This window comes from Topomyia yanbarensis, chromosome 2, assembly GCF_030247195.1.
Source record: "Topomyia yanbarensis strain Yona2022 chromosome 2, ASM3024719v1, whole genome shotgun sequence".
Lineage (NCBI taxonomy): Eukaryota > Metazoa > Arthropoda > Insecta > Diptera > Culicidae > Topomyia > Topomyia yanbarensis.
This window is the reverse complement of record NC_080671.1, coordinates 425,668,818-425,685,686: the sequence shown is the minus strand read 5'-3', so window position 1 is coordinate 425,685,686 and position 16,869 is coordinate 425,668,818. Positions and strand designations below refer to the sequence as shown.

At 36.4% G+C, this 16,869-nt stretch overlaps 1 protein-coding gene across 1 annotated transcript; it reads right to left on the bottom strand.

Annotated features, from left to right (window-relative positions):
• Positions 1–224: 224 nt before the first annotated feature.
• Positions 225–9,266, bottom strand: LOC131681971 (larval/pupal cuticle protein H1C). The gene is made up of 2 exons (XM_058963094.1): positions 9,192–9,266; positions 225–726 (listed from the first exon to the last, which is right to left on the bottom strand). Exons 1-2 carry the CDS (start codon positions 9,201–9,203, stop codon positions 391–393), a joined length of 348 nt encoding a protein of 115 aa, XP_058819077.1. The 5' UTR covers positions 9,204–9,266; the 3' UTR covers positions 225–390.
• Between the last annotated feature and the right edge of the window lie 7,603 nt (positions 9,267–16,869).

Genomic DNA, 16,869 nt, shown 5'->3' with positions numbered 1-16,869 from the left:
TGGCGTTTACTTTTTTCAAGCGTAATATGGTCTATTGTATTTTATTACTTTGTGTTATTACTGTCGACCTACAAAAAATGATAGACCATATTTCCTTTGAAAAAGGTTTAATCGTGTCTTATAGAAAACTTTTTTTGTGAAATGGTCTTAGAAATCCGAGAGCTCAAGATATAATGATAAATTGATAAATTGAAATTTAAAATAAACAGAATTTCAGACTCACTTATATTTCCCGAAAATATATAATTTGGTTCACATTTTGTCGAAATATTTACACACACACTTTTCAGTATACATACTATGACTACAGGATCTAAATGCTAAGCTAATTGAAAGCTTCTCGTCGGCGTCAGCCAAACATAGTTCTTGGCCAGCCTTGGTTGATTATTCTTAACGACGATGATAGGCATGGTAGAACGGAGCATGGGCGACAGCTACCGGAGCATGAGCGTAGGCGACTGCCGGTGCATGATAGGCGTGATAGCTGTGGTGTACCACCGGAGCATGCGCTACGTAGGTCTTAGCGATCGGAGCGTGATACACGGGAGCGGCCGCAATCAGTGGAGCCGAGTGGGCGATGATCGGAGCGGGAGCCACGTACGAGTGGGACACGACGGGCGAAGCGTGATAACCGATGCCCAGATGGATGCCACGCTTGGCTTTCGTGGATTCGGCCATCTCTTCGGCGCACACGGCGGCGGCGGCCATCACGGTCAGCAGGACGATCTGGAAGTAGGAGGGAAAAATGGTGGATTTAGTAGGATGAAGACGGTTAATAATAACGTTGGCTGCAACTCTGTAAACTGTAACTTCTGAAAGTTTAGAGTTAGAGAAGAGTTAGTGAGTGGAAATGTTCCGCAACAATTGTGTTCTTAAAGCTTCTACAACTTTCCAAAACCATTGCAAATATGTCAATAATCCAATAAAATTTTCAAGGCAAAAACGCTTTTTAAGGGGGTATCTTAATATGTACTTCGTTTCCACTTAATAACTATTTGAGATAGACCTTTTGCATTTTCGACAAAGTTTCTCTATAAACTTTCCATAGGCCTAACTAAAGGGCGTACACGAAATTATTGCGACACATTCAACAGGGCATAACTTTTTTACCATTGGGTAAAAATCAACCAAATTTTGCACACTTTCTCATTGATGTGTATTGTTTACATGCTGTCAAACTCGAAGTCGTGTTTTTCGATTCAACGAAAATGGAGGTGAACCAACGCGAGTCGAGAGAACAAATTCTTTCCAAACAGCTGGAATTTCCTGACCTGTCGCACCGGCAGTTGGGAAAAATGTTGAACATTCACCATTCAACCGTCTCCAGAGTATTGAAGCGGTTCCAGGAGCGGTTGACGTTGGACCACGGCAAAGGAGCTGGAAGAAAACCGGGACCGGAGAACAAAAAGACGGAGGGAAAGGTGAAGCGGATGATTAAAGCAAATCCCAACGTCTCAAGCCGTGATTTGGCTAAAAAGATCGGCATGTCGCAGAGCTACGTCCAGAATGCAAAGAAGAGAGCTGGCTACTTACATATAAGGTACAGAACTTCCTAAATCGCGATGAGCGGCAACAATCGACGGCTAAAACTCGGGCACGGAAGCTCTACCAGAAGATGCTGACAAAATATGGCTGCTATGTGATGGAAATGGATGGAAATTTAAGAAGAAGAAAATGTCGAAGTTTGCCTCCAAATATCTCATTTGGCAGGCCATCTGCTCTTGCGGAGTGAGCCTTTAGTGACAAAGGGCACAGTAAATGGCGAGATCTACAAATCTGAGTGCCTCGAGAAGCGCCTTTTGCCGTTCTTGGAGTAGAACGACGAAGCTCCGCTATTTTGGCCAGATTTGGCATCATGCCACTATTTTAAAAGTGTCCTGGAGCGGTATGAGGCCAATTCTGTCCATTTTGTTCCAAAGGACATGAATCCGCCAAACTGTCCGGAGCTGCGCCCGGTGGAGCAGTACTGGACAATGATGAAGCGGGAACTTCGGAAGAGCAAGAAGACAGTCAAAGACAAAAAGGACATATTAAAAAAATGGAAAAAACTGAGAAACTGGTACCGGATGACACTGTAAAGACTTTGATGGAGGGCATCAAGCGAAAATGCGTTCAATTTTACACTCAAGGCTCCATTGATTAACTTTTCTTTTGATTTTTGAAGTAAATATATGCATAAAACTACCCTAAAATTTTGGTTTGATGTTATTATAAGAAAATTGGCATGACATTTTCGGTGTCGCAATAATTTCGTGTTCGCCCTTTATTTATATGTTTTGTACAGTACGTTAGGAAGAATTTTAATGGTTAAGATGCACTTTTGGTTCGGAAAATTATAGTTCCAATTTTCCAAAACCAACTTTTAAACGAAATGGTGTATGTGGGGGGTATGTTTTATTAAGTTATATAATATACTTTATGCAATAATTTTTCTGAATATGTTAACATGATATCTCTCTTCGTTAAAGACTAGTGTTGACTCCTATTTGGTGAAATGAGAAATTAAAAATTACCACCAAAAGCATGGCATAGCTTATTTACTATTTTTTCAGAAAATACTATTCAGCTCAATTCAACCATTTTTCGATAAATAAAAAGTTGATCCATTGATGGATTGTGAAAGTAAATCCTATGTCGAAGTGCTGCGGATCACGTGTTCAAATCTCGCAGTGATAGGTACCGACGTACATATAATCAGGTGACATGAATATCGACCTGAAAAAGAATCCGAAGAACTAGAATCATGAGTGGATTGGTCAAAGAATGGACCCTGAAGAAACACCCAAATGGGATGGTTATGACATGGTCACTTTAGCTGTGCTGGTACGAGTGTGGGTACCACCATGTCAAGAAAGGTGGGGCCGAAACATGGTTGTAGTGTTGAAAGCCGCTGTAGTGTCTAACCTGTCTCTGCTGATCTATCTAGTTAATGGGGACCATTTCTGACCGAACATAGTCAAGCCAAATGCCAATATGCCACATCGGTCATTTGGCCGAATAGACAAACGAGAGTGAGAAATGGAGTAGTTGGAACTGAAGGTATGGTTTTAAAAATATCGCTCAACTTCTATTCTCAGCCGCTCCTAATCTAGTCCATGGATATCTTTGTGAGTAAGCTGAACAAATGAGTGGATCACGGGCTTACTTGCAGGGGAAAGCCGCCTATTATTTGCTGGAAAGCGGTACATTCTAAGGCACAAAAGTTAAATATTGGAATGCTGGCAGCTCATGTTTTGAAGAAGGAATGTCACAAAATAAATTTTTTCAAATTTTCAATAAAACCCATTATGTGAGAGGTACTACAACGCATCGTATCACGAAACACTTCCTGTAAAATCGCACCAATGCCACCAACCGGTACGGTTTTGCAATATCAGAGGTCTTACGTTTGTTAAAAAAATTAAGGCAAATTATCACTTAAGCACTCAAAAACTAACAAGTTAATGATACTCTCAATCTAATGACATTTATCCTAATGACCCATCCTAATGGTTGACATGTTCGGATACAAGAACGAATCTTGTTTAGGACTTTTTTGGTGGTATCCGGGGAAAACAAATCGAAATGTTGAGTTAAACGAATGCAATTATGCGTAAATAAATTCTAGAGGAAGGGTTCGAGCCTGCAACCTTTGCGACTCCGGTACAATGCTATTATGACGTCCCAGGAAGAACACGCCAAGCGATAACGCTTTGGCGACAGTGATCGTTCCCCCTGCCTATAGAGAAAGATCACACACAACCACCGCTGCTACCCAATATATTTGATCTATTTAAATTCCACCGCTAGAATCTTGTGCTTTATCCAACTAGACGACAGTTGCAAAAATGATTCTAAACCAACGATGTCAGTCGCAGCACCTGATCTACTCATTTCATTCTCCAATCAATTTCCAGTAATGCCGGAATGACCGGGTTCATAAAACGGGGATAATAATTGAAACGGTGAGTTCTTCGATTTTAATTTGACATGTGACACCATCGATCATGAATCTGTCGCACAAAGTGCTTTAAGAGCAGCCTGACTGTAAAAGCAGAAATGAATCCTTTCCCCGAATATTCCCTCCGGTCGTACGCCGCATAGAATCGAGAAGATCCCTGCTTGGAATACGATGCAGAACCTACCCAGCGAAGGGGACTGGTCTCATTTCACGGCAGTAGATCCCAAGTTATCGCTCCACATTGCCACATACCGATTCCTCACGGTTGTAAAAGGAAAACTACACGTGAGTGTAAGGTCACTGGAGGCAAGCATGGACCCATCCCAAGTAACCATTTGTGGCCACAATCTTGTGTGGTTTGCTTGAACAATCTATTTAGCTACTGTTTCAGAGCCCAATCACCTTAAAGCCTTATACACACCTCAGTATTTCTTGTTTGAGAAACTCATACAGTGGTTTTATGCTCAGGTGTGCCTCTTGAGCAGCAGTAGGTGCTGTCGTGGGTGCACCGGTATGTAACCATCAGGACCAATCACTGAAGATGATTTAGCTTGACTAAATTTTTGTGACCTCTCAGTATTGGTCTATCGATTGTAATGTAATCGATGCGCACAGACCAATTGAGTTTTGGATCAAAATTTTACCCAAAGAACGACGTTTGTAATTTCTTCGTTGCATTATAAGTACCATCGCTGTTTTATATGGATTAATTGATAGTTCAACATAAGACACGATTTTTAAACAATAAATAAAGCTTGCTGCTTCAAATCAAAAAATGTGTTAATGCAAATACCTGTGATCAATATATGGTAATCATCATCTTACACACATGTCGGAATCAAAGCTCGTTAAGTTTCCTCAACAACCCATCGGTGATAATATTGTATAAATATGGCGAGAGCATCTTGTGGATATTCGCAGGCACTCAGTTCCCAAATTTCAACTTATCTTTCCGATGGGCACTGACGTCGGTTGCTAAGCATTGCGTTTGTTTAGTTCGTGATATACAAAAGTTACTCCAAGTGTCATTTCCAAAATAAATTCGAAGGGCACGTTCTTAAAAGGACCTAATATTAATATCTAGGAAAACGAAAACCCTGGATTATTTCAGCGTAAACGGTATTTTAAAGTTATAGGTAACATTGTGTAACAGGGTGAGGAAGCCTTTACCCGTTGATATGCATGCACGTGCTTGTCTAAGCTAACATCCTAAGTGTACTGGTCAATTCAACGTTCCACTGTTTTAAGAAGGAATGAGGTCTTTGCCTCCTCATATGTAACGCGAGCACCCTTGGGAATGAATTTGATAATTATTTTCCGCTACGCTAATGGAACGCATCCAGTTGCAAGATTACGAGTGAGGAGAACTCTCTGCAGAATGTTTTTGAAATATTCATATCCTCTTTGAAATAGAACTAGAATGATCACAACTGTACCCTGACAATTATACGGAGAAATACTTTGAGTAGTCCATTTGATCATTTCGCTTATCGCAATTATATTAGTAAATACCTAACAATCAGAACTACCTGAGAATAACTCAGAGGCAGTTATCTGTGATGACAGCCTGGAAGTGTGTGCTAAAAAGACAGTTGAGTACTTCATCATTGGCAGTTCTAAATAAATTATAATGAAAACCTTTCGATTTCTAAAGTAACTTATTTAATATACTACCCTCTCGTCGAGATTTGAAGCCATTATTCAAGTTTTTCGAAGCATTTCGCTCAGATGATAACGAGCCGACTTAACTGCTTCTGACCCGTCTCTGCAACTGAAATTTCCATGACTTTTGAGGCTAACAAGTTTGGAAGTCCCCTTGGAAGGGTCGAGAGAATTTATTTTATCTATGACCTCATCCCAGTCACTTGGAAATACAATCGTTGGAAAATACCCATAAAACCTAGTCGCCAAGCCCTCTTAGTAGAAGACTCAGTTCATAGAATGGAGATTACGATATGTAACGATATTCAGTGAGACGTTTAAAGGATCAATGCCCAGATGACGAAATGATCTAATAACAACGGTACAAGCTCATTTGATACGAGTTAATTTTCCAACTCTTTTATAATACTGTCGGAACAGAGAGTTACATCTAACACCTCTTCCCTGCCTGATTGTGCAAAAGTTGGGCCTGCTCAATTCAATTCCTCTCAAATTAATATCTAAGTGGCTTCAAATTATATGTTTGGGCATGCATATGAGTAGAGGCCCATTTTTAACATAATATGATACATCCCTTTTGAAATTATCTGCAGGGTATGATTTATTATGCGGCAAATATGCAGAACAATGGACATATTTTCTGACCACAAAAATTGTCAGTATTTCACTTCCCAGTTTAATGATTAATATAACTAAATACAAAATCTTTACAATTAATTTTAACTTTAACTTGGTCAAACAACGTTACTCAAATCACGCAAACCAAAAGAATATTGAACGGTTCATTTTGATTGCGTATACATTGAGTAAAGACAAATATAAATGAATCTTATTTCTATTGTGTGAATCGGATCCACACCGTAGCCTTTGATTTTAAGTATTGTCGATTCCGTCTTTTTGTGAGGTGTTTATGACTTCCCTTAAGGAGTTACACTATTCTAGAGCACGAAAGATAGGCATTTTTCGGGAATTTTTTTTGGCGCAATGAATACATGAATCGAGATCTTGTAAAATGGGATTTATAATACTAGTGGTGTATTACAAAAAAGTAATTTCATCACAAGATGGCGCCTAAGCAGAATCTTTCCACTGACAAGTTTTTTTGGAAGGGGTCCACGGCCGAAAACATATCGCACGTGACTTTTGAGGTAGAGCCATAATCGAAAGTTTTTTCTCTTCCTTAGAACGATAACAAGGGACGTACGCACCAAGTACGTTTTTTCGATATTTTGATATTTCGCGAAATGGCGTACTTTTGAATGAGAAAACGCCGAAGATGTAATAAAGATCGACATAAAATTGTCTATTAAAAATTACACCATGAAAAAATAAAATCGTATGTACGTCGCTAAAAAAGCAAAAATTTCAGAACGATCAAAAACCATTTGTTCGAGTTACGGCCAGGTAAAAAAAATGGTTACGAGAAAAACGCGGGTAAAGTTTTCAGTGCATGCAGGATATGCATAAGAAGCGTTGCGGCAGAATTGAAAATTTGAACATTTATATATTTTTGTAGTCTTATATATTGTGGCATATTATTTTTAAGGACCCCAAGGTACACTTTAGAGTTTAGATCAATAAAAAATTTAAATTTATTTTAAATTCTACAGTGGTGCAGCTCCTTAACCTTTACCCAGTTCCATCGTATAAGAAATGCAGTGCAAACAGAAAGCTTTGCCGTGTAATTCCTGGACGCATCGTTAAGCATAGGGGTTATCCACACAATGACAAAACAAGTCTCTATAGATAGAGGACCTACTAGAGGTACATATGCTATAAAGGGTATGAAATAGTGAGATGATTTGGTGGACTCGACCCTTCCTAGCTAACTCCACGTTTTCAAGTGTAAGCTTCCACCGTTTCTCAGGTCACGCTACGTATGTATCAAGATGGGATGACTACATATTGGTGTTGTAGAAAACGGCATACAATGAAAAACCACCAACAGTTGCTTGTTTCAACTATACCTGGTATATCTAAACCAACAGCCAGCACAACAAACTAATAGTCAAAACGCCAAGATGTCGAAATCCGTGAGAGCAATAAGCAAATAAAACATACAGTCTTGTGCTCGGCCAGTAGCAGCGATGACTCCATGGAAATATATGAAACAAGAGGAAGGAGATAAGGTCAATAATCGCAAGCGATTAAAAGTAATCACCAGGAGCAGAGAAATTGTACACTTTATAATTTATCCATTAAGTTATTCATGAAGAATAGTGTAGTTGAAGGGAAATTTCTTAATTTGGATTACTTAATCATAATGCATGTGAATAAAATATTCAGAGCTATAAAATGTATTAAACAGAGACAATTTTGTGAATGATGAGACTAAATGGATTCGAAAAAATATTGATGAGCATAGGGTACTAGATCTTCATTATATAATCGTTTTGTCGAATTTTCGATGTTTGGTGTTAAAATGGAATGAATCCTTGCTTTCCACGTTTTGAACAGGGAGAATTCTCAGTATAATCAAGGGTAAATTTCACCCCCGTTTGAAGACAACTGTTCTTCTGATCTATATTATAAAAAAAACCCGAAAGGAAATAATGGGGGCAAAAGACCCAACTCAAAATAATTTGGATTTATGTGTTCCGAATTTATATCATCAGTAACTAGCACAAACTTGGGGCCAGTGTATCAAACCTAGTACCAAAATTAGTACCAGTTAGACACCATATCCAAACATTCACATTATATACATGACGCCTAATGCAACTGGCAAGTTTCAAGTGATGTCCTGAGAAGCAAAGCCAGAAGCTCTGGTTTGCTGACGAGAAAGCAAAAACAATCGATTATTTTTGGTTACAGAAGCAAACGCTAAAGTGCGAGAACTAGTTTAGATCTTTTAACTTGACCACAAGTTGGTGCTAGTTACTGACGAGACGAATTCGAAACACAAAAATCAATCATTTCAAACCAAGGTTTTGTTTGAGTCGTATATTTTGAATAACAGAAAAAATGCTTCAATGAGTTCCTGAGAAATTTTGATGAGAGAATTTGTAACCAAAAGGTCACAGTAAACTAAACTAAATTTTGGATGAATATGTGTAACTTTCATTAACTTTTCCATTAATTATTTTTGTGGATATTTTGTTGCGAAAAACACTACAAACTTTTCACTATTATTATTTATCATTTTTAGCTGCAAAAATATTTTGTGAATATAAATATAAATTTAAATATATTTTTAATATAGGATTTTATTTTCTTTTTACTTTGTTGATCCTTTAGGAAACTTCACAAAAACTACAGCATATGTATAGGGATAATAACAGTTAACTCTCTTATCGGTTTTCTTTTTTACCTTTCTCATAAAGAAAGGGTCTTTTAACGTGTGATTTACATGCTTTTAAAAAAATATGTGTTTCTTAGTCGCCTTTTTCAAACAGTCCTTGATATAATATATAAAATTGTTATTTTTATAGTTTTTGTCACTTTCATTATTTTAAATTATAAGCTCAATTCAGCAAAATTTGGCTTCCAGAATCACTGCTTCACCAAATTTTTACAAACCCACACAAATCGATCACTGATATATCCACCCAATAGTCACTTTTCACTACAATTAAGCAATATCACTTACGCAGAACTTCATTTCGATGATAATCCAACCGAGTCGGTAGAACTCGCAGCAGAAGCAATTGAACTTTAGCGTAATAACCTGTGTAGATTTATGAACCAAAATATGAAAAAGTCACCACTTTTATACGCATACGCCCAGCATCCGGCTGTCAGCCCGAGCCAGTATCTACGTGCTGGGGTCGAACCTTCTGCGACGAAGTGGGCGGCGGCGCGCGGTGGTCACCCTTCTTCCACCCCAATACGGAGGAAAGCGATCGACCCGCAAGAACTCGAATATGTCGCGATCGCATATTTAGCACGCAGCATAAAAAAGTCGAGGTGATTCAGCGCACAATCTTAACCGCCCCAAAAAGTCACCACGGCGCGGCGGTGGTGGCCGATCATAGCCACCCGTCATGTTGGTAAAGGGTAGGACAGTATTTAGTCATATCAACAGAGCGAGCATAGCATATACAATCCAAGCAGGGCACCGCCGCGCTGGTGATGCGTGTAATCGAACTCTGGCTTCCTTTGATCTCGCCCCTCGAGTTCAGCCGAAGCCAGCATGATAGCAACAGCAGTCAGCCAGTCGAGTTCGGGTTTTGGATGTGATGTGATGTGATGTGATAAGAAGCCACCATCAGTTCAAGGTTTTACCAGTGAATGCGGGTAGACTTACAGTAGATCCGAAATAGATTATCGTGAGACTTTCACACTATCGCTGTTACTGAAGGGCAATCAAAAGGGGGGTTGGGCGGGTCCGTAAGCAGAGACACTTATGTTTACCTCGCAGGGAAAAGAGTTCCTTCCAACAATAATTTTCCAGTCAAAAGATAAAAAATTTCGCTATACTTGCTTTACCCACCTGATGATTTGTTTTGAGAAGGGTGCATCAAACTCTTATCAGACCTTCTGAAGAAAGCAAGTTTCCTTCAAGTGACTTGGGCTGGCTATCCACGTTCCCTCGTCCAGTCCTCAATTCGTATGATACCCTGGTGCTCCCACCCCTCCCAGTTTCCAAATGTTTTATAATATAACAATTGAATAAATATAATGACCAAAGTATATAGTGAAAATGATGAATGCAACAAATATAACATAAAGGTTTAAATAAAGACCTGTGGTAAATGTAATGTAATAAGCTGGAAATAAAGGATATAACAAATGTAAATAATAAACATGGATAATTATATCACTATAACAATAAGGTAATATATCAAATATAGTAGCTGAAATAAAAACTAACTGAATAATATAGATAAAATAATTTAGTAAATATAATTAAATATAATGCAAGTGTAAAACGTGTAGATGAAACAAACTGGATTTTAATTTAAATTGCAATAGGAACAGATTTCCAACATTATGTTAGTTGAACTTAAAACTGAAAATTTAATATAGTTATGATAGATAAATTTAAACGTTCTGGCGACAGGAAATTACCTTGCTAGTGTTATAGGACAAAGCGCCTAATTTCAGCATACTAAGCAGGGTCCCTCACTAATTAATTTTTCGGCCTACAATCAATGGAATGCGTAAAAATTGACATCAACAGCTTTGCTTCGTTCTTAAGACCAAAATAACACAAATGCGCTGAAAAGGTGAAATTCTCGTGTTTGAGCGCAACGAAAACTCAAATCGAGTGCCCCTATTGTTGCGCTACCGTTTGACTCAATGCGTTGAACAAAAATGCCAGTAACTGCTCTAACCATCGGCTTCAAATAGGTAAGGCTGATAACAGAAACATAGCGAAAATGGGCTCATCACCCTATTGGATTATTACGCATAAACAATAAACATAGTTTTACATACTCATTAGCATAACCAATGAACCGTCAAAACCGTCAATATGTATACACAATTGAGAACATGGACCCTTCCGCTGCTCCACATCTGTATTTATGAGAGCAGGAAGATTGAAAATATATAAAATTAAGTACTAAAATAAAAGATTGAGAATATTATTAAAACAATTATAATGGAAATAAAGCATATATGTTTATGGTAATTTCGAAAATCAATATAATATTATAAAATATTGAAGCATGTTGAAATATTGTAAGGATTATAGGTTAGTATTTAACATGTTTTTCGGACGCACTGGGATAGATTCTTTTATACATATATCACAGCGGCAGATTCATGACTGCAATCATAATGGGAGGCTGATATATCTAATATAATGATAAATCTATAGAACGCCGACCAAAATTAGTCAAACTTTTGAATGCTTATTGAATATATATTTTGAAAAAAAAAAAAATATACGTATCTATCAGTCAACGTGATTAAATTATTCAAAATAATTGATAAACAAAAATATATTATATTGATTATCAAAAGTACGACGCATATACTGAAAGTGATAAGTGCAACGAATATTATGAACACAGTAAATATAGTAAATATAATGCAATAATTTCACATAATGAAATTAAATAAACGGGTTGGGATAAACAAATATAATAAATGTAATGCAAAGTATGTTGTACGAGTAATTACATTTCTATAATAAATAAAGTGCATATAATTAATAAAAAAGTACACATTTTGAGAATAACGAATAAATAAATTTAATAGCTGAAATGGAAATATTAAGTATAACGCAAATAAAAGGATTAAAACGAACATATTTCAAGCTTTGAAATTTACGCTTTATATCCAACAATGCCATGCTTGCGCCAAATCTACAGAAGAATTTCCATTTTCAACGCGTAAGCATACGCATCAGTTCTAACATACAAGCGGATTGTTGTGATATACTACAGCATCACTTAAACTGTTGCTCCCATCGCCTGACATCTAACTACATCCATACATCCTTGCACTGTTCCACCTTCCTATACCTTCCCATCGCCGAATGCAAGTTAATCAATAACCGAACAATACAAACTGACTACACTGTTCGTTCTACTGGCCAAACACTACTCATCATGGACCTCATCTACTCGAAACGATTAATAATTCAATTATTGAAGCGTAGCTTATTATCTCCATTTCACTTCCTCTTTCTTGCGAGATGTCACATTCTCTCTTCTTTTGGCGTATAATTTTCAACACTTCTTCCAAGCCCACATGTGATGAATTTATCTCTCATTATTCTATCTCACTCTCTTTCTATACAACTAACCCCCACTTAATTATCAACCTTGCGCCCTTCGTTTACCGAACGAGAAGGAGCCAACCAGTTTTTGGTTTTTTTTTTCGTCTCACACACACTCCTTTGAACTCTGCTGCGATTGCACTTCGCCACTAGCCGATTCTAAGTTCACGATGACCGAATATTTTTTTATCTATTCTCGCTCCTCTGTTGAGCTTCCGTTTGCTCTCTTTCCACCCACCACGGCTTAGTTATACCTTCGCTTATCGCATGGGAATTTAGCAAAAGCATATAATTTGCTGCTAAGTTTCACCCTCTTTTGCAGCGTCGATTTCACTTTTTCATATTTTTCACTGCAATCGATGCCTGTTATCAAATGACCAACAATCTGCGGCCTAATTGCGATCTCCCACTTCACTTCTAAACCTCTCTGAATCTTCAGCACATCTAACCACCTTCCACAACTCCTCATCGCTCAAGCATAAAAAATGGCTTCCACTTTGCCAAGCCATCCGCGTCTTATCAAGCTATATAGCTTTTATTCCGATTTTCCTGCTAAATACGTCTTTATCGCCAACCAATTCGCACAACATCCGATAAATAAAATGAATGGACTACTACTGTATACGGGGAGGCGTAAACACCAAAGTTAAGAATCACAAATCACGAGCTCGACCAACTAGTTCCACACGCGAAGAGAGCAACACGAAGACTTAGTTCGGGTTTTGGAGTGGTGATAAAATTGTTTCGCCTTAATCGAACAAATCACGCGTTGGTCGACCTAGCGCTGATTGCGGATTGCATTCGGGATAGTGTAGTAAGAGTGTGAAGGGGAGGGAGGGGGAGGGTTGAGGAAGGTGTGATCTGTGTTTGAAATGGTGAATGATTAGATTAAAAAACGTTAGAATCGACCGCAGTTGTGATTAGTCATTCCCAGCTGAATGAAGCACCGTTTGATAGACGTGCAGAGCTTGATTGAGTGATCCTTTTTGCAGAGTAATAACTATAGTGAAATACTACCAAATTAGCTTTTTTTGGTCTTTAGCAATATAAATATTTTTGTGTTTTGAATTCATATCATCAATATATAGCATCAACTTGGGGCCAAGTTAGATGATGTATCTCAACTAGTACCAAAAGTAGCACTAGTTAGATACTATATCCAAACATTCGCACGACATACATGACGCCTAATGAAACTGGCATAGCCGGAGTGATATCCTGGAAAGCAAAGCCAGAAGCTCTGGTTTGTTGACGAGAAAGCGAAAACAAACGATTGTTTTTTGGCTGCGGAAACAAACGCTAACGGGTTAATTTGGGTACGAGTTTAGATATAATATATAAAGAGTAAAGAGTAAAGAGTAAAGAGTAAAGAGTAAAGAGTAAAGAGTAAAGAGTAAAGAGTAAAGAGTAAAGAGTAAAGAGTAAAGAGTAAAGAGTAAAGAGTAAAGAGTAAAGAGTAAAGAGTAAAGAGTAAAGAGTAAAGAGTAAAGAGTAAAGAGTAAAGAGTAAAGAGTAAAGAGTAAAGAGTAAAGAGTAAAGAGTAAAGAGTAAAGAGTAAAGAGTAAAGAGTAAAGAGTAAAGAGTAAAGAGTAAAGAGTAAAGAGTAAAGAGTAAAGAGTAAAGAGTAAAGAGTAAAGAGTAAAGAGTAAAGAGTAAAGAGTAAAGAGTAAAGAGTAAAGAGTAAAGAGTAAAGAGTAAAGAGTAAAGAGTAAAGAGTAAAGAGTAAAGAGTAAAGAGTAAAGAGTAAAGAGTAAAGAGTAAAGAGTAAAGAGTAAAGAGTAAAGAGTAAAGAGTAAAGAGTAAAGAGTAAAGAGTAAAGAGTAAAGAGTAAAGAGTAAAGAGTAAAGAGTAAAGAGTAAAGAGTAAAGAGTAAAGAGTAAAGAGTAAAGAGTAAAGAGTAAAGAGTAAAGAGTAAAGAGTAAAGAGTAAAGAGTAAAGAGTAAAGAGTAAAGAGTAAAGAGTAAAGAGTAAAGAGTAAAGAGTAAAGAGTAAAGAGTAAAGAGTAAAGAGTAAAGAGTAAAGAGTAAAGAGTAAAGAGTAAAGAGTAAAGAGTAAAGAGTAAAGAGTAAAGAGTAAAGAGTAAAGAGTAAAGAGTAAAGAGTAAAGAGTAAAGAGTAAAGAGTAAAGAGTAAAGAGTAAAGAGTAAAGAGTAAAGAGTAAAGAGTAAAGAGTAAAGAGTAAAGAGTAAAGAGTAAAGAGTAAAGAGTAAAGAGTAAAGAGTAAAGAGTAAAGAGTAAAGAGTAAAGAGTAAAGAGTAAAGAGTAAAGAGTAAAGAGTAAAGAGTAAAGAGTAAAGAGTAAAGAGTAAAGAGTAAAGAGTAAAGAGTAAAGAGTAAAGAGTAAAGAGTAAAGAGTAAAGAGTAAAGAGTAAAGAGTAAAGAGTAAAGAGTAAAGAGTAAAGAGTAAAGAGTAAAGAGTAAAGAGTAAAGAGTAAAGAGTAAAGAGTAAAGAGTAAAGAGTAAAGAGTAAAGAGTAAAGAGTAAAGAGTAAAGAGTAAAGAGTAAAGAGTAAAGAGTAAAGAGTAAAGAGTAAAGAGTAAAGAGTAAAGAGTAAAGAGTAAAGAGTAAAGAGTAAAGAGTAAAGAGTAAAGAGTAAAGAGTAAAGAGTAAAGAGTAAAGAGTAAAGAGTAAAGAGTAAAGAGTAAAGAGTAAAGAGTAAAGAGTAAAGAGTAAAGAGTAAAGAGTAAAGAGTAAAGAGTAAAGAGTAAAGAGTAAAGAGTAAAGAGTAAAGAGTAAAGAGTAAAGAGTAAAGAGTAAAGAGTAAAGAGTAAAGAGTAAAGAGTAAAGAGTAAAGAGTAAAGAGTAAAGAGTAAAGAGTAAAGAGTAAAGAGTAAAGAGTAAAGAGTAAAGAGTAAAGAGTAAAGAGTAAAGAGTAAAGAGTAAAGAGTAAAGAGTAAAGAGTAAAGAGTAAAGAGTAAAGAGTAAAGAGTAAAGAGTAAAGAGTAAAGAGTAAAGAGTAAAGAGTAAAGAGTAAAGAGTAAAGAGTAAAGAGTAAAGAGTAAAGAGTAAAGAGTAAAGAGTAAAGAGTAAAGAGTAAAGAGTAAAGAGTAAAGAGTAAAGAGTAAAGAGTAAAGAGTAAAGAGTAAAGAGTAAAGAGTAAAGAGTAAAGAGTAAAGAGTAAAGAGTAAAGAGTAAAGAGTAAAGAGTAAAGAGTAAAGAGTAAAGAGTAAAGAGTAAAGAGTAAAGAGTAAAGAGTAAAGAGTAAAGAGTAAAGAGTAAAGAGTAAAGAGTAAAGAGTAAAGAGTAAAGAGTAAAGAGTAAAGAGTAAAGAGTAAAGAGTAAAGAGTAAAGAGTAAAGAGTAAAGAGTAAAGAGTAAAGAGTAAAGAGTAAAGAGTAAAGAGTAAAGAGTAAAGAGTAAAGAGTAAAGAGTAAAGAGTAAAGAGTAAAGAGTAAAGAGTAAAGAGTAAAGAGTAAAGAGTAAAGAGTAAAGAGTAAAGAGTAAAGAGTAAAGAGTAAAGAGTAAAGAGTAAAGAGTAAAGAGTAAAGAGTAAAGAGTAAAGAGTAAAGAGTAAAGAGTAAAGAGTAAAGAGTAAAGAGTAAAGAGTAAAGAGTAAAGAGTAAAGAGTAAAGAGTAAAGAGTAAAGAGTAAAGAGTAAAGAGTAAAGAGTAAAGAGTAAAGAGTAAAGAGTAAAGAGTAAAGAGTAAAGAGTAAAGAGTAAAGAGTAAAGAGTAAAGAGTAAAGAGTAAAGAGTAAAGAGTAAAGAGTAAAGAGTAAAGAGTAAAGAGTAAAGAGTAAAGAGTAAAGAGTAAAGAGTAAAGAGTAAAGAGTAAAGAGTAAAGAGTAAAGAGTAAAGAGTAAAGAGTAAAGAGTAAAGAGTAAAGAGTAAAGAGTAAAGAGTAAAGAGTAAAGAGTAAAGAGTAAAGAGTAAAGAGTAAAGAGTAAAGAGTAAAGAGTAAAGAGTAAAGAGTAAAGAGTAAAGAGTAAAGAGTAAAGAGTAAAGAGTAAAGAGTAAAGAGTAAAGAGTAAAGAGTAAATATTTATTTACAAGAGTAAAGAGTAAATATTTATTTACATATTTAAGACAAAGGCTGATTACCAAATGGTAATCAGCCTTTGTCTTAAATATGGAGTAAGGATTAACTTCAAACTTGATTTCGGGGAGCAGAGGTTAAACGGGTACACATGTTTCGTGCGGTCGTTTTATTTATCTTAAATCGATTCCTCGGACTTATTTATATAAGAACTAGCTAGGAGTAAAATACAATTTGTTTCGAAGCGCCATCTGGCGGGCAGATAATCCCCAACTAATAGTACAACACGCTGCATAACAAATGTCTAAAGTTTTCAATCAGTTAAGAAATGTCTAAAGTTTTCAATCAGTTAAGCCATTTGGGAGTCCATAATTCACATACATACAAACACTGACTTTTATACATATATAGAAGATAGATTAATACAATTCGACTGATCAATCGCATTCAACCTCTTTCTGAAACGAAGGGCCAGATTTCGTTTCACACTCGAATTGTGAGAAGAATCGGGGTAAATCGGATACATAAGTTTCGTGCGATGCTTCTAACTATCTTCAATTGATTCCCCGAACTTTTCTACATAATAATAACTACTTTAGATGAGCCCTTTTCGACCACTTTCCCAA